This window comes from Neopelma chrysocephalum, unplaced genomic scaffold, assembly GCF_003984885.1.
Source record: "Neopelma chrysocephalum unplaced genomic scaffold, ASM398488v2 Primary Assembly neopelma1_97116, whole genome shotgun sequence".
NCBI lineage: Eukaryota > Metazoa > Chordata > Aves > Passeriformes > Pipridae > Neopelma > Neopelma chrysocephalum.
Window position 1 is genome coordinate 2,071,292 of NW_020925758.1, and position 27,307 is coordinate 2,098,598.

The following is a 27,307-nucleotide window of genomic DNA, read 5'->3' on the forward strand; positions in this document are numbered from 1 at the left end:
GTCCTGGCTGCGTCCCTCCTGGCTACACGAAAAATTAACCCTGTCCTGGCCAGAACCAGGACATCCAGTCACTGTTCCCTGGGAGCAGAGCCTGACCCCACGTCCAGCTCCCCCCTCCTGTCAGGGAGTTGCAGAGCCAGAAGATCCCCCCTGAGCCTCCTTTTCTCCAGGATGAGCCCCCCCAGCTCCCTCAGCTGCTCCTGCTGCTCCAGACCCTTCCCCAGCTCCGTTCCCTTCCCTGCACACGCTCCAGCCCCTCAATGTCTCTCCTGTCTGAGGGCCCAGAACTGCCCCAGCACTGGAGGTGCCTCAGCAGGGCCAGCACAGGGAGGGCACTGCCCTAGTCCCACTGGACACACTATTTTCCCATTCAGGACACACCCGAATTCCTGCTGCTCGACAAGTGCAGAACCTCCTGGAGTATGAAAATCAGAAGCCAGGTCAGGCTGAGAGCCTTCAGGAAGGTAGAGCCTTTCTGTCACTAGGATTTTAGCAGACAGCTCACTTCCAGGAATTGCAGAAAAAGTTGTAGCAAACTGATGGGGGGGGGTGGGGAAGGCCAGTTGGTGTAGGAAGGCTTTCACTGCATGCTGTTACCTGCACCTTTAATTATCTCACCTTTATCTCCTTCTGCAGTTGGCTTGAAGGTTATGTTTGATATAGTCCACTCAAAGTAGTGAGATGTCATCTAACTTCTTCTCCGAGATTTTCCTTGTGTGAGAAGTTCTTGGATAGACAAGAATGTATTTGGGAATTTGCTGAAGGAAAAATAAAGCAAAACCTCATCTAGCTACCACACAGTCCTGCTTAGCAGGGCTTGAGAGGTGCAGGCCTCAGCTCAGTTGCAGCCCCCTCCATCCACCCTCTCCACCCACCCCAACAAATTCTCTGGTGTCTGGAGAAGAGAAAAAAAAAAGGCATCTTCGACAACAAAGACCAGTTTTAAATGCTTTATTCTGGAGCCCCTCTCCACACTCTACTTACAGGTCAAGTCACTGTGCAATGGTGATGCAGAAAGCACTGATCTGCTGCAGGTCATCAGGAAAAACTTCCTGAGAAGCATGGTTTTATAGGAAATAAATCATGCTAAAAACTGATCCTTAACAGGTACAAAAAATTAAACAGATAAGGAAAAGAAAAAAGACTAGATGCACTATTAAGACCAACATGTGAACTCAAGACTGCTGTGAAATATCATACAAAAAAGGCAATAAGGAACAGTAATGCAGCATTAAAGGTGGGAGTACAGGGCAAACAAGAGTTACAAAACATTCTGCTTCAATATTTCTCATCCATGTACTTCGTTCAATACTGTAACAGCAATGGAGAGCAAAAAGCACCAGACATCCAATTAAAGAAATAACAAAAGAGGAACATAAAATTAGGAAAAAAAGTGAAACCTTCACATTAGGGAAGGAATAATCTCAAATACATTTATTCAACAGAAACACACCACTTGGAAAAGCTGCTATGTCAGCATACATAGACAATACCATTATTCCAGCTCTATGGAAATGACTTGTTTTTCCTAGACTGTAACCTCTTCCACATACAGTACTGCTGAGGTTATCCCCAGGTGTATGGCAGACACTGCACACACACGAACAAAGCAGCACACTTGGAGGAGTAAAACAGGAGGAAATTGTTCCCTTTAAAGTAAAAAAGCAACAATCAGGAGGCCAGGAAACATGGGACAAAGCATCATTGAGCCCTAAACACATAATTCCAATTAGGTGGGGACATTGTGCAGCTATGGCTTCTGCCTTCCAAAAAAGCCAAGCCTCCCCCACAGTCCAAGTGCAGTATTCCCATGTGGGATACAGCAATTACTGAAGTGACAGAAACCATGAGCAAGAAATCCTTGCAAATACATCTGCACTTGAGAAAGTAATTCCCACTTTATCTCCTTACAGCTGGCACAGAAACAACTGTACTCTCAACTGCATAGCTGGGAGTTTTTGGTGGTGGGGATGTGTCCTGATTCCGACATGACAGCACAGAGACTGTGTGATGTAGGGTTTGCATAGATAGTCTGTCCCCTTCCCAGCCCAAAGAACAAAAAGAGGAAGAAGTCACAGCCTAGGATCTTGTTGCATTTGAGAAAGACATGAAATTAGGAAAAAACCCCCCCAAACAATCCCATTTACAGAGGTTTCTTATATATCCCCAGGTAAGGGGGAGGTGGGGAACAAGACAAACAACACATCATGGCTATTTCAAAGCTTCATTGTCTTAATGAAGTTTATTACAGGCCCCAGTGAAAATATTAAGAATTCACTAACTCATACACTTCTGCACCTTTATCCAGGTTGTTGTTCTAGAGTGATTAAGTTCCTTTATTTATTAAAAAAAAAAAACACAACCTTATTAATTTTTACATTATTGCTGTTTTTTACAACCAAATTAGAAAACATTTATGGAATCCACCTAGCAAGAAAAAGGCAGTGTTCCCAGAACAAACCAAAAGCAAAAACACATGTTCTCCAAGGGCCTTTTCTACGCCAGCTACTTAATGAGCAGGGGAAAAAAAAAAAAAAAACAACAAACAAATCAATCAACCAACCAACCTATCGCTTCTGTCTCCTGGCATCAACAAAATTTACCCCACTTTCCAGAAGGGAAATCCTTTCAAAATAAAAACCAGGATGACCTCCGGGGTGATGACGCTGGAGTTCCAGAGGGAGGAGCTGCAGCTCTGTGCAATGCCTGCGGGAGTCCCCATGCTGCCCCGAGTGTCAGTCCAGGGAGATGATGTCCAGGGAGATGACGTCAGGAGCACTGTTGCTGCTGCTGCTGGTTATCACCCCGGCCTCGGGCTCGGCCCTGCCCGAGGAGCTAACGAGCGTGCTGCTCTCCTGGTGGCTGGCTGAGGTGATGATGCTGCCAGGCGTGTTGCTTGTTAAGGTTGAGGTGAGACTATCCAAAAACATAGGAGGACAGTACTGCTTGAAACAAACAATGAAGAGTGAAGAGACTAACTGCACGAGGGAAATGTATTCTCTGAAGATACATCTTCCCTACAACAAGCACCAGACACGTTTCTAGTGGAACAACCATGAAGGTGTGCACAGCAAGAACCAGGGCTGTGCAAAGAGAGTAAGCAAGCAGGGATGGCAGACACAAGCACTTCCCCACTGTCCTCCCCTTTCTGCTTTTCAAAGGATCCCAGAATGGTTTGGGTTGGAAGGGACCTTAAAGCTCATCTTGTTCCACTGCCCTGCCATGGGCACGGACACGTTCCACTATTCCAGGTTGCTCCAAGCCCTGTCCAACCTGGTCTTGGACACTTCCAGGGATGGGGAAGCCACAGCTTCTCTGTGCCAGGGCCTCACCACCCTGGCTGTATTGAAGTTAGTGCTGAGCATGTACTTGCTTTAGAAAGGAAAACTGCCAGTAAGGAGCGAGTTTCCAGGCCTGGATTTATCATAGTAAGGCTAAACTGAATCCTCCTTAGTGCACCTACATTACTGGCTCTCACTGGGAAAACAGATTTTCCTGGTCTGTGGTTAGGTCCAAGCAAGTGGACTGCAAACATGGTTTGGATGACAACAGCGTCCTGATAATTATTGGAGCAGAATGTCACAAAAATCAGACTTGGAAATTAACGCCACAGCGGTTCAGAAACTTACCTGTGAATCAACTGGGATTAGCGAAAGAAAATCCAGACCTAGGAGGAAAAGAAGGATAATAAATTGATAAGTCTCTCTTTTATTCACACACAACAAATTTAAGGAATTTTTTTTTTTGTGGTTGTAGAACAGATTTTGCAATTGATACACAGCTTCTAAATGGAATATACCACTGTGACACCACTCTCAATGACTACTTCAGGCAGCAGCAAAACAAGTTATCTAGTACAAGTGGCTCTTTTTAAGAATGAGGATGACAATGATGTATTATTCACTGGATATTGCAGGGTGGTTCAATGTGGTTGCTTAGATGGAGGTTGCCGTTTGGAGCTGTTGGTTCATAATGCAAGTTTCACTGCATATTGTACCTGACTTGGCCAAACTGGGACATGAAGAGTGTCATCACATTAAAGATGCTGGAATGAAGTAAAGTCACAACATGCACAAGTCCAAAAACAAGCAGCAGGTCTCTTCCTCCACCCACGGGCAGCCAATAAGGAAACATTTCTAATATCATCCCCGTTTTGTGTCTAGACAAATAAAAGGAACGAAGAAGAGGAAACTACAAGTAGTTCAAAAGTATATCCTCTAAGAGCAGTGACAACTAGCGTCCATCTTAAACACCATTAGCGTGTAAGCATTTAGGGCAAGATGTTTAGAATTATGAAACCAATGAGAAATTACCACATTTTTTGTTTTGTTTCTAAATATTGGCCTTGTGTTTGCTATGTCAACAGAAAGAAATGATCAACTTACTCCCTCCCTCTCCCCTCACCTCCACATCTGTTCTGGCCAGTGACATCTCTCCTCCTCTTCTCCGTTAGAGAGAAATTTTGAAGGAGATTTAAAGCTCAGCTGCATTTACAGAATTGACAGCTTCTTTTGTTCATGCACATTCTAGAACTTCTGTTGATACAGATGGACAACAGTTCTAGACTTCCATTCTCTCAGCTTACTCTCCTAGCCAATTTGAGAAGACAACTGATTTCATAACAAGGGAGAAGTGGAGGGAGGGAGCAGTAAGGGAGCCAAAATGGACAGAGAAACAAGGGGAATGATATCCATCTCATTGCCAAACTGGTGCTGAAAGAAGAGGAAAAAACCCAGAGATGTTGCAGGGGAGGCATGGAAACAGGCAATGGAGCAGGGAGAGGGGAAGTACAGGAGGCCAAAGTGACACCTGTCACCACAAGTCACCACTTCCTGGGCTCTGGGTTTGTTACAGCCGGCCAAGAGAACCCCCAGAGTCCCTATATACAAGTGTTCTTTTCAAGGAGCCAGGATAGAAAACAATCAGTATCCCCACCTTTTGTCTGATATTTAGCAGCAGTGTTGAAGAATACATCATAGGCATTTAGGGTATGTCTAGGTAAAGAAAGTCAATAGAGGTCAGCTCACAGATTGTAGCTCACCTTAACCTTTTTCATACAGTCTAGACAGAGCACCACTACAATCAGCAAGCAGAGTATCTATACCAAGGGCTGGGATGAGTCAGCACCTTCGCAACTCTAGTAACTTAAACAAGCAACTACTCTCCCTCACTTCTACAGCGCATAACCACAGGATGTTTACACAAAGTCTGACTGAGCACAGCGAGAGCAGTCTCTGGCTGCTGTGCCCAAGTGCCAATTTGTACCCCAAAAGCAACGTTTGTCACACTGCTGTTGCAAAATGCAACCTGAAACTGGGCAAACAGCCTGTACTGGGCTTGTCTAGACATCACATCAGAGCAATACTGCATATAGTCTTGTTCCATTAGAAAAAAAAAACAACAAAAGCGTTAATCAATTCTTCACTTTTTCCCCCCCCCCCCCCCGCCCCCTTAAATTAATAATGCTGTCAGAACACACACGAAAAACATCCAGCACCTACCTGGCAAGTCTGATGAAATACTGGATATTGGTGGGTGATGGAATGGTACTGGGTACTCTGTTAATGAAGGAGGAATAGCAACAGCATCGACCGTCGTCACGCTGGGCACTCTGGCAGTGGATGGCTGGTACATGAGAACCCTGTTTCAGACAGGATGGGAAATTACAAACAACCTGGCCGTTAGTTGCAGAAGGGAAACCACGCACTGCTGTGCACTCTCATTCACAAGTCACTGGGTTACAACACAACTCCAGCGTGGCTACTCACTACAAAGTATCCACTCTAATTTCCTCTTTCATAACAGTCTTCATAATAACATGACCGTATCTTGGCTCTCAACAGCAGCTGTGACATAAGAGCAAGCTGGCATTAAAACAAAGTACAGTGCTGGAGTCATTGGTGACAAAGACAGAAAAGGGTGTCTGTGAGCACCCCCAGAGGGATGTGGAGACTGCCAAAGTCAGGAGTGCTCAGTCTGATTCCTCCTCAGAACTCCTCCTCAATGCCAACCTGTCATGCCAAGGGCATGACTGACCATTATCCAGCCCCTAGAGCACAGATTATACATGTGGCAATTAAATACAAGCCCATCTTTACTCAAAGAGTGAGTCCAAGCTAAGTTCAGCTCTCCAGAAGCATGCAACCAGCTCCAACCTTACTGCCTTTCCTCCTGCTGCCCGACCTCTTCACAACACTGTTACAGACACCACCACAGGTGCTCAGGCACCAGCCACATGAATAAAGTAGTTCATAAACTCCAAGTCAGGTGGAAACACACAGAATCCTGCACTCAGCTGCTCCACATCACTCCCTCCAGCCATGAGTGTTATACACTCACGTCTTCCTCCCTGGACTCTTGTCTTTAAGCTATTTCTGGTGTCAGAAACTTGGATGTCAGACCCTCCCTTCTCAAGCACCTCTCACACTTCACCTACCTATAAGACACCCCACGGTTTTGCCAAAACCAGCAGACAACACTGTTTACAGGAAACAAGCTGTTGCCCAAAAGCCTGGCTTTGACTTGGATTTGAAGAATGAAAACGCCATATCCACACCCAAAAAGCAAGGAAAACACATGGGTCATAGAGAGACAAGAACACTCAGTCCTCCTACAATTACAGTTGCAGGTAGCCACCTCAAACACAGGAGCATGGAAAAAAGTCTTGCTGCCTCCTGAAACCTCATTAGGAGACGCATTTGTAGCTATTTTTTCTTGTAAAAATAAGAAATAGAGTCTCTTGCAGAAGGATTCCTCCACAATCCCCACAAAAAAGCAACAGTATTTCAGTATTGCTGCTGAAAGTGGTTGAAGATGACCAACTCTGCTCACCTAAGCCCACACACACATTCTTGTGAACTACAGACACAGAGCACCTGCTCATTTCTTCTGGCAAAACAGACAGAGTTTGGGGTTATTTACTACTATTTTAGTACAAGACATAAGAGAGACACAGACACGCATGCAGCAACACTAACTGATGAGCCATGACTAAAAGCTGAGCTTGGAGCAGCGAGTGCTGGCAAGCCTGACCAGTGCCCCTCGCTCCCTGTAGGTCTCTAGTGCCCAAAAGGGCCACGAGCAAGAACAGTATGGAAGCCACAAAGAGTACCTGAGCCCAGGTGCACAGATCAGGACAGAGAAAAGGTGGCACAGCAGTAAAGTTAAGCCTGGCGCTGAAGTCAGGCCTGACTATAAAGATGGAGCAGTTGCCAGAGGACTTGGGAAGTCGTTTGCAGTGTCAAGCAAGGTGCAGGACTGACTGATAACCACGGCCAACAACAGCACTCGAGACATTCCAGAGCTTATCAGAGACACGGAGGAAAAAGGTTGTCTCGATTCAAAACAGCAAAATGCCTCCCTGGGATGAAACACACCACACCGCCTCGCTCCCTGGGCACCACAGCAGATTAGATAAAGGGTGTAACAAACAGCAGGATAAAGGATCACACTTTAAGATGACACTAACTTAGCAAGAACGCACAAAACTCCTCCACATGGCATAATCTACTTTCTCATAGGAACATTGTCCACTAGATTAGTCAGCTTCCTTTTCTATGGAGAAACAGCCCTGCAAACACAGCAACAGTCAGTGCAAGTCTTTTGTGAGGTGTAAAACTATTTAACAGTGTTCTCCCTGTACAAAGTTACCGTATCAATACAACCTTCTGCAAGGAGAGGCCTAGAAATTCTCCTCTGAAATTTCTCCACAGATCAGTTTATCTGAGACATTACAGAATAACAACTAACTTTAAAATTGACAAACCCTTTGGTTGGGCTCCCTTGTATTTCAGACATGAATATGCACTTCCTTTTGGCAGGAGGATCTTCCTCTTCATCGGAAGAGCTTTCTGTTGTCAGGTCGATAACGTCAACTTTCTTCTTGTTAACCTCACTGGCCACTGTCACAGGACAGGGTTTGCTAACAACAGTGGAACCTGAAGAAGAAAATAAAGCACTGTTCTCTAAAGGCCGGTGACATCAGCAGTTTCTATTTGCAACACAACCAGGAACTCAGATCCTGCTTTACAGATCACCTTCCTGGCCACTACAGAGAATGTTATGGCCCAGTAACTGTTCTGTGATCATTCTGTGTCCCACTGAGGATATTAAAGCACAAACTTTCGTCTTCGCTTATCAGTTAAGGGATGCAAAAGCAACCTTTTCATTTTCTTAACTGCTATTATAAAGAGCAAAGACAAAGCCCAAAAACGCACTCTTTCTTTCTTAGTTCAAATTACAAGACAGTCAGAAGTACTAAGCCCTCCACAAAACAAACACCAATACCCACATACATTATCCAAGCTACAATTAAGTCTCCAAGACTTTTTGCTGGTTTGCAATCAGTACCCAGATGCACATACTTTCAATTTTGGTACACTGAGAACTTGAGACTTTCACAGCTTCTTTCTTTGGCCTCATGGGGCACCAGGAGCCATCCTCTTGGAATTTGATCTCATCCACATCTGAACATTCATTAAGGATTTCCATAAAGAGCCTGAAAAATAAATTTTCCCTTTTGAGTCCAAGTGAAATTTTTATTCTAAATGAAAAGGAGACACAGTAGAAAAGATAATTATGATCACCTTCCACCCACTCTTTTCTCTCCTTAGTTCCTTCTTACCTGAAAGCCTGTAATTACAGCCTTTGCAGATATCAGAAAAGATTACCTATCCATATTTCACTCCAAGATTACTGTAATTCACAGATTTTCATACAAAAGCAGAAATCATCACCATTTGAACCAAGCTTGGCAATTTTTTATGAGTTAAACTTTGAAGTTAACAGCTTCCAGAGATAGGGACATGTGAAAGGAAGACCTATCCCTAGATGTCACATTTGGATTTCTCCAGAGGAAATACACTGAGGCTCAAGAGTCTCATGATGCAGTTAGGAGATAACTCACATAGTTCTTTACATGAGAGGAGACATTAACAGAGTCTAACAGTACGTCCCAGCCTAAAGCATTTTGACAAAAAAATAGTATGAAATGGCTAAACCTCAAGAACAAAAGTAGCTGTCAAGTACACAATGAAAACTTTTAAGTAACTGTGTAATCTGCAAAGCCAGTCTCTTACCCATCTAGTATTAGGCTCTCATAAGCTGCCTTTTTGTCACAGACAGGGCAGATCCAGGTAGGCTTCTTTTCATTCATTTGAAGATAAAGAGCAGCATCAAAACATTGCAGGTGTGTGCAAGTCACAGCCCGGCAGGGGATTGTCAGTCTCATTTTTCCCAGCTGCAGGAGATGCATTTAAAGAGTGTCAAAAATGAAGACAGAAGCAGGCCTGGATGGTTAACAATGAATCCAGAGGCACTGGGTGAAACAGCTCTAGCTCTCTTTGCTCCTACAGAGGAGCCCTGGGCTAAGGGTGCTGCCAACAAATCCACCCCACCACAGGACGTACAATGCTCCTAAAGGAACAATTAATCTACATTCAAAGGCTTCCCAAAGCAGAAAACAGTCAGGAACATTTCTAACGGACCTGCAACCATGTTATTTCTAGGATCCTATTTTTAATAAACTACTTACTGAAGTACCTGCTTTCACAATTTTCTTTTAACTGAAAAATTCAGGCATTTTCCCAAGCTCCATATACTAGTAAGACTCAGAATGACCAATTTCTGCCTGGGAACAGAAACCCCAAGGCAGCAATACCTTGTTACAAGATGATCAACTTTTTGTTTGCTATAGTAGCTGCAGTATAAGTACAGCCACCAAAATGAGGAGGTATGGATTTCACTTACTTTTACTGTATCCTTTAATTATAAACCAGCCTGACCCATTAGCCTCAACACCTCAATATACAAAATTACTCCCTCTAAAGACATCACTGTACACGCACAAGCAGCAACTTGCCTCAGTGCATCACAACTGAGGCATTCACAGTTCTAAACCACAGCTGGGTGACTGCTGCTACAGCCAAGTGCTTTAGATGCAGCCTCCTCCCCACTACTTTATATTGGCTCATTAATATAAAATATAAAGCCAGTGAGGTTTCTAAAGCATTCTAAATTCTGCACTACAGATGAAAATACAAATCTGTATCTGTAAACTTCCAGCCATACTTACAGGACACATCAGAGATACTCGCAGACTGGTTGTAGCAATCTCACTATCAGGATCTGCAGTTAGCTTTTCTTTAACTATTAAAATAAAGTAAGAAGTTATACACAGATATCATTATTTCAAATGCTAATCTTGATTCACTGGTACATGTACTTTCTTCCAGTCATCTAAAAAAATTAGGCATCCAGGAAACTAGTTCGTAGCAATATCAAACAACAGCTTCACTACTTATCAGCAATTGGCAAACTGCATCACAACATTATCTGATGCTGTTTGATTGCAGATGCACTAACAGACACATGGTTAGTAGAGCAAGCTCAACCCAACATGTGAAGAGATAAATGAAACAATTATTGATGAGTAAGGTACGAGTGAAGAGAATTTTAAGATATTTACCTGCACCTCACAGCCCAGCACAGTAAGGGGTGCTCATGGCATTCCCATAAGGACATTTCAGATGGGATCTCTGGGTGTGCTCCCTACCAGCACAGGGGACCCTCACTTAAAAAAAGTGTGATGCCTCAGCAACAGCAAAGGGAACCTGTGACAACCTGGGCCCGGACTTTCACCTCAAAATGGTGCAAATCCCTTCTGTATTACCAGTTTTAGCTTTAAAGAGACACCAACCACCCTCCAGAAGTACAGACAGGCAAGCTAATGAGACTTACTTAGTGCTCTGGAATGGTCGGGGTTTCTGATACCTTTCAGTTTTAACCTCTGCAAAAGCATAGCTGAAGTGAGCTGACGGACGAGATACACAGACATGGAGTAACTCTACAAAGAGAGTGATTAAAGGTGAAATGTTGATTTCATACAGTACTTCCACTGTGTCAACAGATCACTATTTACACTAGCTGTAGCATACAGTAAAAACAAAAACCTGACTTTTTGCTTAACTGTTATTAAAAGCATTGACAGACAAGTTCAATTTTGTGGAAGACCAACACTGTGTCAGAATCCTCTGGCCAATCAAATTCAATTGTCCCACTCCAGTTATGACAACTAAGAAAAATAATTCCACAACCAAGAGACAATCTTGGCTCTTTTCTTGAAAAGATCAATTAGATAATGACACATCTCATACACACACTCTTTAGGAACTTCTTACATTTGTATCCTAAATCCTTCCCTTTTCGCCAGTGTCAGCGGGGAGTTCAAAGGATCACATGACAGAAGATATACGGTCTTCATGGTGCAAACACTACACCTTCAGATGGCACAGAGCTGCCCCAGTTTCTTTGTACCTTTTCTTTAGCTTGTTCTGCACTTCTAAGTGCAGCCTTGTTACACTGTGTTCACTCCGCTGAGCCTGGCCCTGCTCCCTGGCATTTCCTACTCCTCCCTAACTCACACCACTTGCCAGCTTCTTTTGTTCAGTGCTCACTCCCTCTTTGAGGTCACTAATGAAAAGTCTGCAAGCCCCACTGCTGCAGGATAATAATGGTTTCATCTGTATAATGAGCACAGTCCGTGACCTTTTATTTCCACTCTCTGCCAGCCACCTTTCTCTGGCTCCTGTACTGCCTGGGTACTGCACAGGCATTTTAGACAACACCTACAGCTCTGCTCTTCCTTTACCATGTAGAGGAAAAACAGCTCTTACCTAGAGAAGCAGATAAATTGATCTAATTGCACGTGAAACCACTAAGAAACAAGGATTTTTGTTTTTTTCTTAAAGAACAACCATCCGTTACCTACAGAGAGAACACTACAGACTCAAGTCTGCCCAGCTCTGAGGGGTTTATGCCCCCTTTGCTCAGCAGCCCTTTACTATCAACCCAGTCCATGCCAACACCACATGAGCTGCTGACACCCCACGCTGTCCCCCAGGGTCTCACTTTGAGGATGAAAAGCAGCGGCTGCTACGCAAGTTCTGGCACCAACTTTAAACCAAAGAACTCACTTCACCTCTCAGGGCAAGAGGGAGGATGTCCAAGCATTCCAAGTCATCTGCTTCCACGAGAATATGCTTTGGCAGTACAGGGGGGAAAGTAGGAGTCAGCAGAAGAGCCAAGACCACACACAGCACTGGAGTCATCTAAAGATTCTGTGCTTTGATTGGGAAGCAACAACTTAGATCTTTCCCTCCACTTCTGTTTTAGAAAAATCACCCTTTGATGTCAGCACTGTCCTTTCATTTATTTTTTGAACATTAGCTTTCTCTGCAATTTATTTTTAAAATTTTAATATAAAAGCTTATACTGGAGTCTCACTTCAAAACATGTGGTGCCTTCAGTCCGCAGAATTTGATTTTGAAGAAAAACTTAAGCAGCAAACTACTTTGGTAACTGAATTCAGAATTTACACAACCAGTCAGAGACAAAGGAACAAGTAGTTTTTGACTTGCCAAGAGCTGAAAGGGTGTTGCAACAATTATTTAAACCTAGGATGAAGTCAGAAATTCCTTGCACTCTCCCTTTCTTTCCTTAATAAATCCACAGGGGGATTTACTATTTACACAAAAAGAATTCGCTATTTTTGACATGCATTTCAGGCAAACCCTTAAAGGAAGCTTTCTAATGTGAATCCCATAAGGAAGTCTTTCCATCTGTATGTGAATCTTATATGTGTTACTGAAAACTACCACAGTTTTAGAGCAAACTCTGTTTCCTAGCACTGATGGTGAGTTCAGCCACCTAACACTAAACACTTACTGGTGTGTGCCCTGCCAGCCACATCAGGCAGCAGGGGGACAGGAATGCCAGAAGAGGTTATTTAGACAACTTCCCACCTCCTACAGAACAAGCAGATTACCTTTCCAATTTCAGAAGCCCAGGAAATGGAAATCTGGTTTGGCACTGCTGACGACAGCCTAACTAGAGATGTGATATTCAAGGGACGGCCAGGTCGCTTCTGTTCAATTCCATTTTTTGGTGGTGGAGCATATCCCTGCGGGAAGAAAGGACAATTAATGTGTTACCAAGTCTGCTGACACAGACTTGCTTTAAACAGATCCGTGGGAAGCAGGTAAACCTAGAGGCTCTCTAGGCTGGAGACCAAATCCAACATTTATTCTGAGAAATGTCAGTCTTTGACAGCCTAACACTGTAAGCTAAGCACAACTATAAGGCATTTTTTGTTTTAAGAGGGTTTTACAGAAGTGCTGAAAAGGTGGAAGAGAACACAGTTTCGGACCAGGTAAGTTCACTGGAAGAGTAAAAGGTTATACTGATGCTTCATCCTTTTTGCCCTGTACCCCACTGGGAGAGAGTGGAACATCACAAGGACACAGCCTTAGTGACAAACACAGCACGACATGAACAGTTAACTCAATGTTTCACACAGTGAAAACACTTCACTGATTCTATCTAAGAAACAAAGTCTTGTTCCAAAAGCCCCACATCTCCTTAGTACCTGCTTTGCCTTGCACGAACTACATCTGGCCCCATTAGCAACAAGTGTCACCTGTCCTCTGCCAAGGCCCCCGAAGGAGGACTGTACCTGGAATATCAGCTGTATTTAAGAGATCACAGAATCACAGAGTGGTTTGGGTTGGAAGGGACCTTAGAGACCATCTCATTCCAACTTCTGCACCATGCAATCAGCCTTGCAGCTTATTCCTCTCACCCTGCATCTGTCACGATGAAAACAAGCCAGTCTGCAACAGAAACTCTGAGGATCTCTCCTCTGAGGTCACAGACAGCCTTCAGTAACTCACCTCAAACTCATCCCACACCTGAAGGATGCCAACAAGAGACTGCAGCTCTGTCTTGCACAGAACTGACTGACAGATTCCATTTAGTTCAAGACAGTGTTGTTTTATACAAGAAATGCTCCCAGAAAGAATATGCTGGAAAAACATGTATTTCTTTACCCAGAGAAACTCATGCATTCACAGATTAGGGCTTGGGAAAGGAGTCACTTTGAAACATGGTAAGTCTGAAAATAAAAACAGTAATAATAAAAAAAAAAAAAAAAAGAGATAAAAACAGCCTCTTCCACCTGCTAGACCAGCATACCATAGGATAATCACTGCCTTTAGTGGTGCTCACCACAGATGAGTGACCAGGAACCTCACCACGTGTGCTTTACCCCAGAACACAGAGGCAGCAGACTCACGGGAACTACTGACAATTTCACATTTAAAAGATGGAATGATTTGCCATCTCTTTAACCAGACAAAACAGCTGCAGCCATTTATAGAGTATATATCCCTATTGCCTTGTTGTAGTAGGCCTTTCTCTACTAATGAGCTTACGTGGATGAATACACCATTCCTGCAATATTTAGGAGGGTATTTCCACCCATATCATACCAGCTAAAATAACCCTGCTGCCTCCAACCTACAGTGAAGCTGCCCTGCTTTCAGAAGAAAAAGAATGCAAATTCTCTTACATTTCCCAATTTTTTTCTTATTTTAGAGACAGACTCTGCAGTGCATGTGATTCATTTCAGTGAAGCTTTTGTTGAGGTTTTCTTCCACAGACGTTTTTCCTGAGAACAGATTCACCCTAAAACTCCTACAACAAATTTGAAGCCTTCCCTTCCTATCCTCCAGGAGCTGAGAGCACTCTGCTTGCCTTTCACAACCAGAATGGCCTGTTCAGTCAGGCTGCCAACTCCAGTGGCAAGCAACTGCCAGCATTATTTGGACCTTAAGTCTTCCATGCTTCTTCCAAGAATCATATTATTCAAAGCAGGTATCATCTGCTATAGCCAGGAAATTTACCAAGAGAAAGAAGACTGCTCTTCTATCTGGCTATTTCCAACCTGCCCTGCCACACTGGACTTTGGCCTTTGAAAGGGACCTGCAGTGGTCCATGGAGGTCCCCTGAGACAAAAAGCAATTTACCTTTTGACTTCCCTACAGGAGATGTCAACAGGAGAAGCCCTCGCTGTAAGTGCAACATGTATCAAATCCTTGTTACCAGCATGGCAAGCTCTACATTTATTCCTTGTAATTCAGACCCAACACTAAGAGGAGGACACAGATGCAGGAGTACAAAGAAACACTGTGTTAACATGAGCTGGCACAACCTGAACCAGCATCGGCACACTGGCAGCATTTCCATGAAGCTTCTGGTAAGGACTGCAGCCAAGGAGATGACCAAGAATAAGGTACAGACACCTGCAGAGGCAAGAACTGCCATACCAGAGAAAAGACAGGTCAGTGCTCACTTATGAACTGTGCAAGTTGGCACCAGAGACTGGTATCACTCGTTAATTACCTAACACCAACACTACTGAGATGGACAATGCCAGTCTTTGAGGCAGGGAGGTTATCTCACTCTTCTTGCAACAGAAAGGAACCACGAGAGGATGCAGACAGTGACCACATCAACTAAAAAATGTCTGCAGAAGCACTCAGACTGAGACTGTATTTGTCATTCAGCTCATAGTGAAGGAGGAGGGGAAAGGAAGTTGCCAAGACAACAGCGTTTTTTTTCACTTTCTCACCTAAAGTTCTGCTAAACAGATGAAAGAATCATCTTGTGACATGCAGGAAGAATCTACAGGATTTAGATCCAAAGCAAAGCAATAATCCAAGACTACAGTTTCTGCCATGACTGTGACAAGTTACACACAAAATGGAGAGCACAACACAGCACAGCAGCGTGTAAACTACGTTAACTCCTATAAAAACTGTAAACTGTATTAACAAGACACTGATGTCCACAAGATGACAACAGACCCAATTCTTTTTGGTTGGTTGCTGCAAGAAATTAAGACAATCTGCCAAAGAAAGGAGAAAATGTTCAAGGTCATCACAGAGAACGTTAAGTAGCACTTGCAAAAAGTACTGACCAGAAAACATACGAAAGAAACCCTCTTATACCCTGAAGACATAAGTAGGAGGAAGAGAAGCTGAAGAGTCTCATTTAAGCTGCATAGAAGGACAAAAAAAAAAAAAAGTCATGGCTGCATAAGGGAGGAGGGAGGGTACAGGACAACACATCTGACACACCAAGATGGTTACAAGCATTCCGAAAAAGAAGTTTCACACTTTTTCCTGCCAACCAGCATCTTTGCAAACCCACTGCTGAAAAACACCTCTGTAACTATGACTTTTTCCATTTTCTATAGGTTTCAGAACTACTTCCCAGTGGGTTGTGTGTTTCTCTCTGTTCTCTTGAACAGAGAAGCCTATTCCAGAGGTATTCCGAGAACGAGAGTGCTTTTCCCTTTCTGCATATATCCAAGCAGGTGACCCTGCCCATGTACTGCAACATCAGACACCAGTGAAGTGTGACTGCCAACACTGTTCTGTCCCAGTATCAGCAAATGCTTGAAAGTCTAAGAAGTGCCTGTTTTTCATCCCCATAATTAACTCTGGTCTACCCAGAACAGACGCATGGCAATGTACACAAGAAGGCAATCACACAAGAAGGTGATGCCGTTCCCTTGTGACAAGGAAGAACTTAAGCCTATCACAAACTCAGATTGCCCACACAGCAAGGACTACCACCCTCAAATAAACTCAGTCTAAGGACTTATGAGGAGGATTCTCCATGCAGACACTGGTTTGTTCCTGACATATTCTGTTATGTTAACTGCAACAGATGAAGTTCACTATAGGTGGCTACAACACAATTAGCCCATGCAGTGGCTGTAACATGATTAATAGCAGTAATGGCTATCTCACACAGCAAATGTACAAACCACATGCCTAATATTAGAGGAATTTGACTATTTGACTAACAGCTTGACTATTTTAGAGAGCCAACATTACAGAGGAACACAATGTCTCCCCCCATAAGCCACCAAGAAGCCACAAATGATACAAACACTTACCGGTAATGGAAAAAGCTTCCCATTTACTTTAATACACAAACTATTAGGATAATTATCTTCTTGAGGGCAGCTTGTCTCTGCTAGGCATAATCTGTGTACACAAAAAAGAGAAAGCATCATTTTCAAGTGTCCCCACACACACTTATGTTACATTAGCCAATTAAGAAGTTTTCAGAGAACACTACAGAAAAGGTACCTTAGCTGAACTTGGACTGTGTAATCTCTCCTGCCTCCAGGCAAGAAGTCCCTGTGACAAAGAGAAGAAAAAAAGAGAAGTACCCATTAAGACAGCAGGACTCATATTCCAGTCATACGCAGATAGAACTGGGCACACCTGCCCCAGCATCACTAAACTTTGCTCTCATTTTTCTTTTATTGAGCTATGAACAAGTCTTACAAGCAACACTTCTGTTTAGCTACTGCCAAGTTATGCAGGACTTCAGGATCGGCATCCTCTATCAAGAGTTTATAGTAGCAATAAAGTTTGATGATGCCAGAGAGGAAAAAGCACCTATGAATTATTTTGGTTTACACCATAGGTCTTGCAACAACATGAACCCTGAGACAAACGATAAAAGCAGTTTTCCATTCCTGCAGACAGGAAACATGCAGGGAAGAGAAGCTTCCCACCCCTCTGAATAGTGTCAATTATTTAAAAATCAGTAAATGTTAACTCTTTAATGGGATAGGATTTACCCCAAATGCACAAAAATTTTATGCACAGTAGTTCCTGAAAACATGACAGATAAACTCAGCATAACTTCAGTGAGGATTATCACTCTGCATCTTCAGAGCACGTGATGAACAAAAGGAATGAAAACCCACACACTTTCTCCTGAAATTCTGCAGAAGTGTACTTACATTATGCCACATTCATTTCTTACCTGGAAATACAGATTTCTCTGACTTGCTGGGGTGTTAAAGCAAAGATAAAAAACTTCTCTTGGAATCGCTGAATACTGCTCTGTACTAGAAAAAGAGAAACACAAAAGAGGTTGAACCACAGTGATTAAAGTCATTGATTAAAGCAGGATCTGCAATTGAGTTTTTCCTGGAACGAGGCATAAGTCATTGAATATACTCAAATTGTGGTTGAATTGCATGTAACTGTCACAAAGAAAGCAATGGAACAAATCACTCATTCAACTACACTCAGATGGTTTAACATCATGTTACACTTCAGTACTGAAGCAGCTTGGCAAACTGTGTTACAATCCTTTCTCCCAAGGGAGGAAGGTTCAAACAAACACACCACAAAATATTACACTGGATACCTGACATAAGGAGGGCCACAGAGATGCTGACAACTCCTGTGATGTACTACAGGAAGAGAACGTGCACTAGATGTTATCAGTGGGCAGCTGGGAAATTCAGAAACAGCTAAAGATAACTAAACCTTTGGGGAGGGAGGGAGAGACCACAACCCCTAGTGCCAGAGAAGCCAGCTAGACTTTGTGTCTGGAATTACCCATCAGTAGCATCCGGCAAAAAAATAAATAACTACAACTTTGACATCAGAGTCCAACTTGTCTGTCAGTGAGGGGAAGCAGCAAGATTTTAGTATTAAAGGTCAACAGTATGCACATGTTACTTTTCTACTTTCTTTCAACTTGAAAACTTAGAAATCTTGACCTGAAATAAGGGCAGACTAGACATGTCCAATTTAAAATAAGCAGCAAGGAGGACATATGCAAAAGTAGAACAACCAAACCAGGCATACTTGTAAGAGCTGGACTGCCTTGGACACTGCAATATTGAGCAGATAATATCTCTATGCCCAGAAAAAACACACAAAAAAAGAAGACAAACTTGAAATAGACCCCAGGTGGAGCAAACACACATTAAGTTCTTCAGTTACAAACAGCTACATTGTGCACATATGCACACACACGCCACAGAAGGCACTTGATATTTTAAAATAATGCTTGAGTACATGTCAAGAAGACCATAGAAATATTTTGCTATTTAATTAAGTGGGGGTTAAAACCACACACCTACACTTGTGCTCCCATGTTAGTACAAAACAATACCTACACTCATCCCTTTTAAAAGAGCTGCAGTGAAGTGGACTGAACTCTCCAACCTACTTGTTATTTGAATCCTTAATTCCCAAACCCCAAAAACTGTTTGTTCCATGTCCCAGTTGCCAAGGTTTACTAACTGGGAACATAAGCTATCCACATAAATATAAAAATATTAAAATAAAGGATGCCAAATTTGCACAGGAGTCCATGATTAGAATGATTCTCAGCCAATGTTACCATATCCCTATAACATCTGAAGGGCCCGCTATTTGCATATCAATTACTCCTCATATCTGATTTCCTTGCTCATCCAGTACATTGTGGCACTGACAGGTTATCTCTGCAAGGGTAATGACAGCACAAGTCAGAGCTGTCCAACACCAAAATAGCCATTGCACCAATACCCAGGTAGATATTAAACCCTCCTCTAACAGAGTGTCACAACAGACATAGAGAAGTGACAACAGGCACTGTAAATAACATTTGTTAGTAAAGTTTTCTGCTTTAGGTACTGGAGTATGACCAATGATCAGTACATGCCTCACTGAAACATAAGTCACAGACTAAAAGGCTTTATAATCAGTTTCAAAAATAAAATGTTTAATAGGATGCAAATAGCTTGTTACTAAATGGTTAGGGAACTTTTTTTGCCTTTTAAGGTAAGCCACGTTGAATTTCAAGATAGAAAATGTAGTTCCAAATAATTAAACATAGAAGACTGAGGCACTTGAGGAAGACAAACTGGATTTCAAGTTATTTGGAAGACAAAGGTCCACTCCACGTTATAACATCCAGTATGGCAACAACCTTTAGCCTAAGAAACCTTCAGCGCTCTGAGCTCAACACTGAACATCCCAGCACAAAGTATTTTCAGTGACAGATGTCAGAGCCTGCAGAATTGTTGCAGTGAGATAAGGGTAAAACAGACAAATGAACTTGTTCTCTTTACATTGTTGCAACTTGTAAGTTACTGAGACTATGAAATCCTTTTCTTATTGACCCCTACAGAACTATTCCTCATCTGTAACAGGCAGAGTTTTCAGGTCCAAATCTTTTAGCCAAAAAGTGCAGGTTCAGACAAAGTATTAGGGAGCATTTATTTACCAGGAGCGTGATCAAACACCAAAACAGGCTTTTTGGAGAGGTGGGCGATGCCCCAAGCCTGTCAGTGTTTAAAAGGCATTGGGACAATGCCCTTAACTATTACTCTTCAACTTTTGGACAGGTAGTTGGATGACCATTGTAGGTACCTTCCAACTAAACTGTGTGGCTCTATTATTTAATATTCAAAAGACAAAGGTCTTTAATCATATTACATTTACAAAAGAGAACACTATTTTCCGTGAAGCTTTGCACCTCTGGGGACAAGTGGTGCAGAGAGGGCAAGGGTAAAGATGAAAAAGGAAAGGTGTTGCCACTTCTCCCCAGGAGCAAAAAGCCACTTAAGTCTGGGCTCAGTACTGTCAGCAGCAACACTTATTTAATGAATTAAGCCATCTGCAGAGGTGGTAAACACTTACCTAGACTCGTGGGTTTTATGAGCACATCAAGCACGTCGTAGAAAGGTAAGCTTTTCAGTTGGACATCGGGATGAACTGGTGGGATTGGAGGGGACGCCTGCTGCATCTCAAAGGGGGACTTAGTGTCTTGGAGGAGCACGGACCTGACAGGCGAGGAAGGAGACTGAGGCGTGACCGAAGTAGAAGGGAGTGCGTGAATGCCAGAAACGGCCAGGTCAGGCTCCACAGGAGAGGAACTACTGTCCAAGTTGAAAGCCGTGGGTTTTATTGCCGATAAATCTGACAGCCCCTCGATCGTCCTGGGGTACCGACGCCTATAGAGTTCTCGTATTTTGATCTGAACTGCCGGGCTGCAGCCGCTCTTCACTAAGTGCAGAGCCCTCATCAGGAGGTCATGTTTGCGCCCACTTTTGTTACGTCCAGCAAACCCCAGCAACACTTGCAGTTCAGAAACACGAAAACTTGATACCATATTCTAGAGAGGAGAGAGAGAGAGAGATAAGCACAGGTGAGCCAAGAGTGCCCCAAGGAGGCCTTTTTAAGGAGCATGATGAAGCATCTACTTTCCATCATCACACCTTAGGTACTACCCACACCCTCACAAAACAAAAGAGCACAGCTGGTTTAAAATGAAGAAACAAAGCGTCCAGGATGCAGGTTGAGTTTGGCTGAGTTAATAATTTCAAAGACTTGTTTCCACACTGAAACAATAGCAACAAAACCTTAATGCAACTCACGCAGCACTACCTTAAACTCACAGGCAGAAGCACATTCTGTAACACAAAGTAACTGGCTCACTTCAAGGAACAAGCAAAGAACAACAACAAAAAAATCAGATGAATCGGTATTATGACCTGTCTTCCAACACATTTTAAGCACTTCCTTACTTTATTTCTTAATTTCTGCATGGTTTGTTGTGAAACTCCCTTTATTTTGGACAGAGTGTTAAAGGCAGGCATGAACAGAGGCTGGCACATCAGGTTTCACGGCTGAAAGGATGGCACAGCAAGGCAGAGTTTTTAAAAAGCCACATTATATCTTACTGTATACTGTGTATATACATCATACAATAGGCACAGACTGTTTAGCCAACAATATTGATTCTTCAAATGTCACAAAAATCTTCCTGTCCTTTTCGTATCACATTCTGGCAACATGTGACACAAAGATCTCTTCAAAGAAAATAATACTATTCACTCGGTTATCGAGGTTAATTGTGGAAGACTTTGAGGATTGAACTATGGTGTTTTGACTTTGCCTTCCCTAATCCCTACTACACAGTTTACACCCATGTGTTCTAACATAGATCTGATCTCAACTGAAGTTATAACACAACTATGGCTCAACCATGGAGTCAGTCACCAAAAAACTCAAAACTTCCCCCACGCCCCTGGCTGCTTGGTCCCTATCCCCTCCCCCTTAACATTGTGAAAATTGTTTTGATAGTAAGACAGACCACCAAATTGTGTCAGATGAAAACTGAACTTAGAACCATTAACTTAGAATCATTAAGGTGGGAAAATCCCTCTAAGATCAGAGTCCAACCATTCCCCAGCACTGCCAAGGCCACCACTAACCCATGTGCCCAAGTGCCACATCCACAGAGTGTTTATATCCCTCCAAGGATGGGGACTCCATCACTGCCCTGGGCAGCCTCTGCCAGGGCTGGACATTCGTTTCCATGAAGAAATTTTCCCAGATATCCAATCTAAACACCGTCACCACTCCCAATGCAACTTGAGGCCATTCACTCTCCTCCTGTCCCTTGTTCCCTGGCAGCAGAGCCCAACTGCCGCCAGGGCTCCCCCCTCCTGTCAGGGAGTTGCAGAGCCAGAAGGTCCCCCCTGAGCCTCCTTTTCTCCAGGATGAGCCCCCCCAGCTCCCTCAGTCCCTCCTGCTGCTCCAGACCCTTCCCCAGCTCCGTTCCCTTCCCTGCACACGCTCCAGCCCCTCAATGTCTCTCCTGTCTGAGGGCCCAGAACTGCCCCAGCACTGGAGGTGCCTCAGCAGGGCCAGCACAGGGAGGGCACTGCCCTGGCCCTGCTGCCACACCAGGGCTGGGACAGCCCCGGGGCCATTGGCCTCCTGCCCCCCTGGGCACACCTGGGCTCGTGTCCAGCCGCTGTCAATGGTCGTTTCTTATGCCATTATAAGATAACAGGAATAAGTAGCCAGGATCTGACTTTTCAAGGCCACATTATTTGTGCACATCAAAACAGCCATCTAAAAATACTGTGGCAGTACTCTCATCAGGCACACCCTTTCTTCATTGTTGAGGAGACACGAATTCAGACACCGAATTTCAACATTTCCAGGCAGCCTGTTTGGATATACTCATGCTTCTATCAAGCAGATATTTTGATCAGAGCTAACACAGCAGCCTTGAAACAGGTATTCCCCCCAACACCCTGTCAATAAATGCACCACAGACACAGGAGGCAGAGAAAAGAGTCACATTTGGCATTGAGTGGCTCACCTAAACTTCTGAAGAGCCCAACAGCAGATGTCACCTTAATTCCATCCCAGCAACTTCTTTCAACAGGAAAATAATATAATACAAGAGGAGATGGAAACAGAATTCCACAGAGTTTGCAAACTGCTGGAGAAGTTTAGTTTCCACCTGGCATTCCCCTTCTAGTTTTCCTTACTCTCAGTCAAACAGGGTGAGGAAAAAGTGTTTCAGCATTCATAAAAAATGGTTTGAAGCACTATAATAGCTTTACAGTTATGACACATAAAAGAGGAACTGTGTTAAAATACTGATATTCATGAATTTACTGAAAACTTGATGTTGCATGCTTCTCTAGATGGCTGCAGAAGTTTGATAGCAACTCCAGCTCCTTTATTTCAGAAGCAGGCAGTAAGTATGATTCTGGATTCCATAATCAGAATGCAAATGAGCAAAATAATCCCTTACACAGATTAAGGAAACAGCATGTATTGCAAAATACCATCTATTACCCTGCCTGCTGCCTTCTGTGCATTCCTGCAAGTTAATCAAGGTGAAATGTGCAGTCAGTCACACCTCAGAACAGCTAACATTTCACAGGGAAATTCCACAAAACTAGCACTTCACTATACAATGGATTTCATTTTATTAGAAGACACAGGCTGGCTTCAATACCATGGTCAGAAAAATTTTAAATTAACACCCACATTAGAAGTGCCTGGGAGCATAAAAAAATACACATAGTTTTGTCCATCAAGGCAAAAATCTTACACAGGCTTTTGAAATAAGTCTTGCAAGGGTAAGGTTTACTGGAAGTATTTAAACACTGGCTTTTACAACATTTCCCCCCTAAAGCTGATTCTATGTTCCCTTTAAGGCAACAACCACCATGCAAATGAAAACACACCTCATCTGATCAACAAATTCTGCCTGACAAATCTGAAACAAAAGAGGTGGGAATGTGCAAACCTCATGAAGTTCAACAAGGCCAAGTTCAAGGTGCTGCACCTGGCTGGGGGCAATCCCAAGCACAAACACAGCATGGGTAGAGAATGTTGCTCAGCCAGGTGATGCTCTATGGAGACCTTAGAGCCCCTTCCAGTGTCTAAACAGGCTCCAAGAGAGCTGGAGAAGGACTCAGGACAAGGGGAATGGCTTCCCATTGCCAGAGGGCACTGTTAGATTGGATATCAGGAAGGAATTCTTGGCTGAAAGGGTGGTGAGGCCCTGGCACAGGTTACCCAGAAAAGCTGTGGCTGCCCCTGGATCCCTGGAAGTGTCCAAGGCCAGGTTGGACAGGGCTTGGAGCAACCTGAGATAGTGGAAAGTGTCCCTGCTGTGGCAGAGGGAGTGGAACTGGATAGCCTTTGAAGGTCCCTTCCAACCCAAACATTTCTATGATTCTATATGCATTTTACCTTATTACTCCATTTACAGACAAAGTGGACACTCTTATCATCAACACAGTTTTATGGACACAACACACATTTTGGAGCATTTATAATTACAGTGCAAGGCAGGTATTGCTTCCAACAAACCCTACCAAGTTATTTTCTTTTGAGGTTCCAGCAATATTGCAGAAGACTGCAGCCTAGTTATTAACATGCTTTTCACATCACTCAATTAAGATTAGACATTCAAGTTGTGTCGTGTAAATGCCATCAATTTTCTCTTAAGAGAAGTTCTTTACAGCTGCACAGCCCAATAAAAAAGCCTTTTTAACACAGAAGACCAAAGCTATTTTAGTTTTAATGTTTCTCCATGAACACAAAGAGTAGTTTGACAGAACTCTAAAGAAGGAAATCAGACTACATAATTCAAGCACTTTTATATTCCAGAAACATTTTTCCCCCTAAAATTCACACTTGAAGGTCATATGAAGTTTCTCAGGTTTTGTTGTTTCTTATTACTAAACTTTAGCAACCATGATTAATCAGCAGAAATACTGTTACAAAGCACTAAGCCGTAGGTGTATCTGATGTATCCTCTTTATGGAAAAAAAAAGGCAGCTAAGGCCTTGCAGGCATGAGGCAGACTGCTACATTCTCTTCCAAAAAAATACCTAGAGCCTTCCCAAAACAGGTCATGAATTATTATCAAACGTATGTTGAACATTTAGAAAAGCTCCAGGCTAACAGATTCATCCCACAGGCACTCCAGTTTACAAATAGGATGAATGGGAACATCAAAAACATGTCTTCAGACAATTTTTTTTTTTAACTAGTGGCACCTCTTCTCTTTTGAGTGATGAAAGGGCAGCCCTGCAGCCAGCCTGAAACTCAGTTCCCTTTCCCCTCCATACCTCCTATACTATTTCTGGCAAGCAACTCAGGTGAGTTGCTATTAATTATCTGTTTATTTCAAAGGTATTTAGGTATCTAATTCCCAGAAGGAGACTATCAATACTTATGGATATCCATCACAGTGCCCTGGGAAACATGGATCACAGCTCCAACTTAAACCTGAAGAGGAGGAGATAAAAGAAGGGTCACCTCTGCCACAAAGTTTACACTGGGGCGTTAGCTAAATCCTTTGAGACACCTTGGAATGAGGGTTGAGAATGAATGAGGACACCGAGCAAAAACACAACCAAGTTTAAAGGGAAAAATTAAAAACAAACAACATAAGGTTACCTGAGGAAAAAATGAACCAACCATTCCTAAACCTAAAACTGAGACAGAGCACTGCTGTCCTCAGACAAAGAAACTCAGTTCTTCCCATTATATTTTTACAAGCGAGCTCCTCAGCTGCACCCCAGCCGTGTTAGTGCTGGAAGAAGCCTCGGCGCAGGAAAATTCTCTGGCGATTGCAGCACATTTCCCGCTTCTGGTCGCACCAACATCAGCTCAGCCCTCAGACCTTCCTCTCAACTGAAGCCCAGCTCACAGCGGTTCCTATTTAACCCGATTTTACTCCTTCTGTAGCAAAGTCTAGGTCGGGGGGACAAGGTGGGGGGGTTGGCGTGCCAGAGGAATTCCCAGGAAGAATTCCACTTCTGCAGGTGTGGATGCTGCGGAAGGAACAACCTCCTCCTTCCGAACAAAGATACCCGCGGATTGCTCAGGAAACGGGAGGAAAAACATAAACTGTGCAGTCAGCTTTTTGTGTACACACCTTAAAAAATGAAAGGTCACACACACACACACAAATCTGCTACAGCACAACAAGAAAGACACTGAAGTAGCGATAAAACAGGTCTGAAAAGCCAACACCGCGCTCCGCAGGCACAGCTCTCCCGGTGGGAAAGCAGTCCGCGGATCCCCACAGATTCCACAACTATCAGCATTTTCAGCAATCCGGGTGTTATTCATCGCCTTCCCTTCGGCTCCCGGCAGGCGCCATGCGAACCCGGGGGCCGCACGGCAGGGCCGAGGCGGCTCTAAAATGTCGGGAGGCGCGGGGAGAACCCCCCCGGCGGCGGCGGCGGCAGCAGCAGAGCCCGCGCGGCGGAGATGGAGAACCGGGCACCGAGAGGGAGGGTCCCCCCGGGCAGACCCCGCCGCCCCCCGGGGAAGCCGGGGCGGCCCCGCTCCCTCCGTCCCTCCCCGGGGAAGCCGCGGACACCCCCCCTCCCCGCGCCGACATCTTGTCCCGCCGCCGCCTCTCGCCCCCTCCTTCCCCCCTCACCCGGAGCTCCTCGAAATCCGCCATTTTCTACCCGCCGCCGCCGGACGCCGCCGCCACCATCATCGTGCACCCGGTGCGCGCCCCCGGCACGTGACGGGGAGGGCGGGCCGGCGGCGAAGAGGGAGGGACGCGGGGGGACCCGGGGGGAAACCGGCCCTTTGCGGTACCGGGAACCCTGAGGGGAAACCGGCCCGCTGCGGTGCAAACACAGCGGGCAGCCATGAGGGGAGACAGGGCCGGCGTGGCACAGACGCACCGGGAACCACGAGGGAAATCGGCCCGCTGTGGCGCAGACACACCTGCCGGTGCCGGCCCTGACTCCGCGGGGCTCCTGCAGCAGCTGCGGGGCGGCAGGAAATCCAGCCGTCGTGGACGTGATCCCGGTGGGATCACTGAATTGTTAAGGTTGGAAGGGACCTCTGGAGATCATCCAGTCCACACCCTCCCGCCCGCCAAAGCAGGGTCACCAGGAGCAGGTCACACAGGAAGGCATCCAGGTGGGTTTGGGATGTCTCCAGAGAGGGAGACTCCACGCCCACCCTGGGCAGCTGTTCCAGTGCTCTGCCGCCCTCAAGAAGAAGAAGTTATTCCTCGTGTTGAGGTGAAGCTTCCCGTGTTGTAGTTTACGGCCACTGCTCCACATCCTGTCGCTGAGCACCACTGAAGAGAGTCTGGCACCATGCTCTGACACCCACCTTTGAGATGGTTATGTGCATTAATTATGCCCTCTCAGTTTTCTAGACTATACAGGTTGCAGCTCCTGCAGTTACTCTCTGCTCATCAGAGGAGACTCGTAATCATCTCTGTGCCCTTCACTGGACTCTCTCCAGCCTTTCTGGTACTGAGGAGCCCAGAAAAGGACACACCTGCAATGCTCCTTCCCCGT

General features: G+C 44.4%; 1 protein-coding gene across 10 annotated transcripts; it reads right to left on the minus strand.

Moving 5' to 3' along the window:
- Window positions 1-935: 935 nt before the first annotated feature.
- Window positions 936-26,537, minus strand: PIAS2 (protein inhibitor of activated STAT 2). Of its 10 annotated transcripts, XR_003532286.1 has the most exons (16): window positions 26,422-26,537; window positions 20,346-20,820; window positions 17,686-17,770; window positions 16,998-17,048; window positions 16,802-16,892; window positions 12,824-12,958; window positions 10,738-10,843; window positions 10,073-10,146; window positions 9,078-9,238; window positions 8,364-8,497; window positions 7,766-7,937; window positions 5,502-5,641; window positions 4,936-4,994; window positions 3,998-4,159; window positions 3,630-3,667; window positions 2,863-2,942 (listed from the first exon to the last, which is right to left on the minus strand). XR_003532286.1 is itself a non-coding variant. In XM_027671682.1 (15 exons), the coding sequence occupies exons 1-15, from the start codon at window positions 26,443-26,445 to the stop codon at window positions 2,736-2,738; spliced, it is 1,971 nt and encodes a 656-aa protein (XP_027527483.1). In that variant the 5' UTR covers window positions 26,446-26,537; the 3' UTR covers window positions 936-2,735. The 10 variants fall into 10 exon arrangements, 4 of the variants coding, with proteins under 4 accessions (XP_027527483.1, XP_027527480.1, XP_027527479.1 ...); XR_003532281.1 differs by lacking the exon at window positions 4,936-4,994 and having other exon boundaries at window positions 936-2,942; XM_027671682.1 differs by lacking the exon at window positions 3,998-4,159 and having other exon boundaries at window positions 936-2,945; window positions 7,750-7,937.
- Between the last annotated feature and the right edge of the window lie 770 nt (window positions 26,538-27,307).

Bases quoted from the DNA above. Each gene is read 5' to 3' on its own strand.
- PIAS2 (XM_027671682.1), bottom strand. From the start codon at position 26,445: ATGGCGGATTTCGAGGAGCTCCGG. The intron at 10,147-10,737 runs GTAAGTCTCATT...TTATTTTAATAG, and splicing joins CGACCATTCCAGAGCACTAA to TTAAAGAAAAGCTAACTGCA. The intron at 2,946-3,629 runs GTAAGTTTCTGA...GTTTGTTTCAAG, and splicing joins TAATCCCAGTTGATTCACAG to CAGTACTGTCCTCCTATGTT.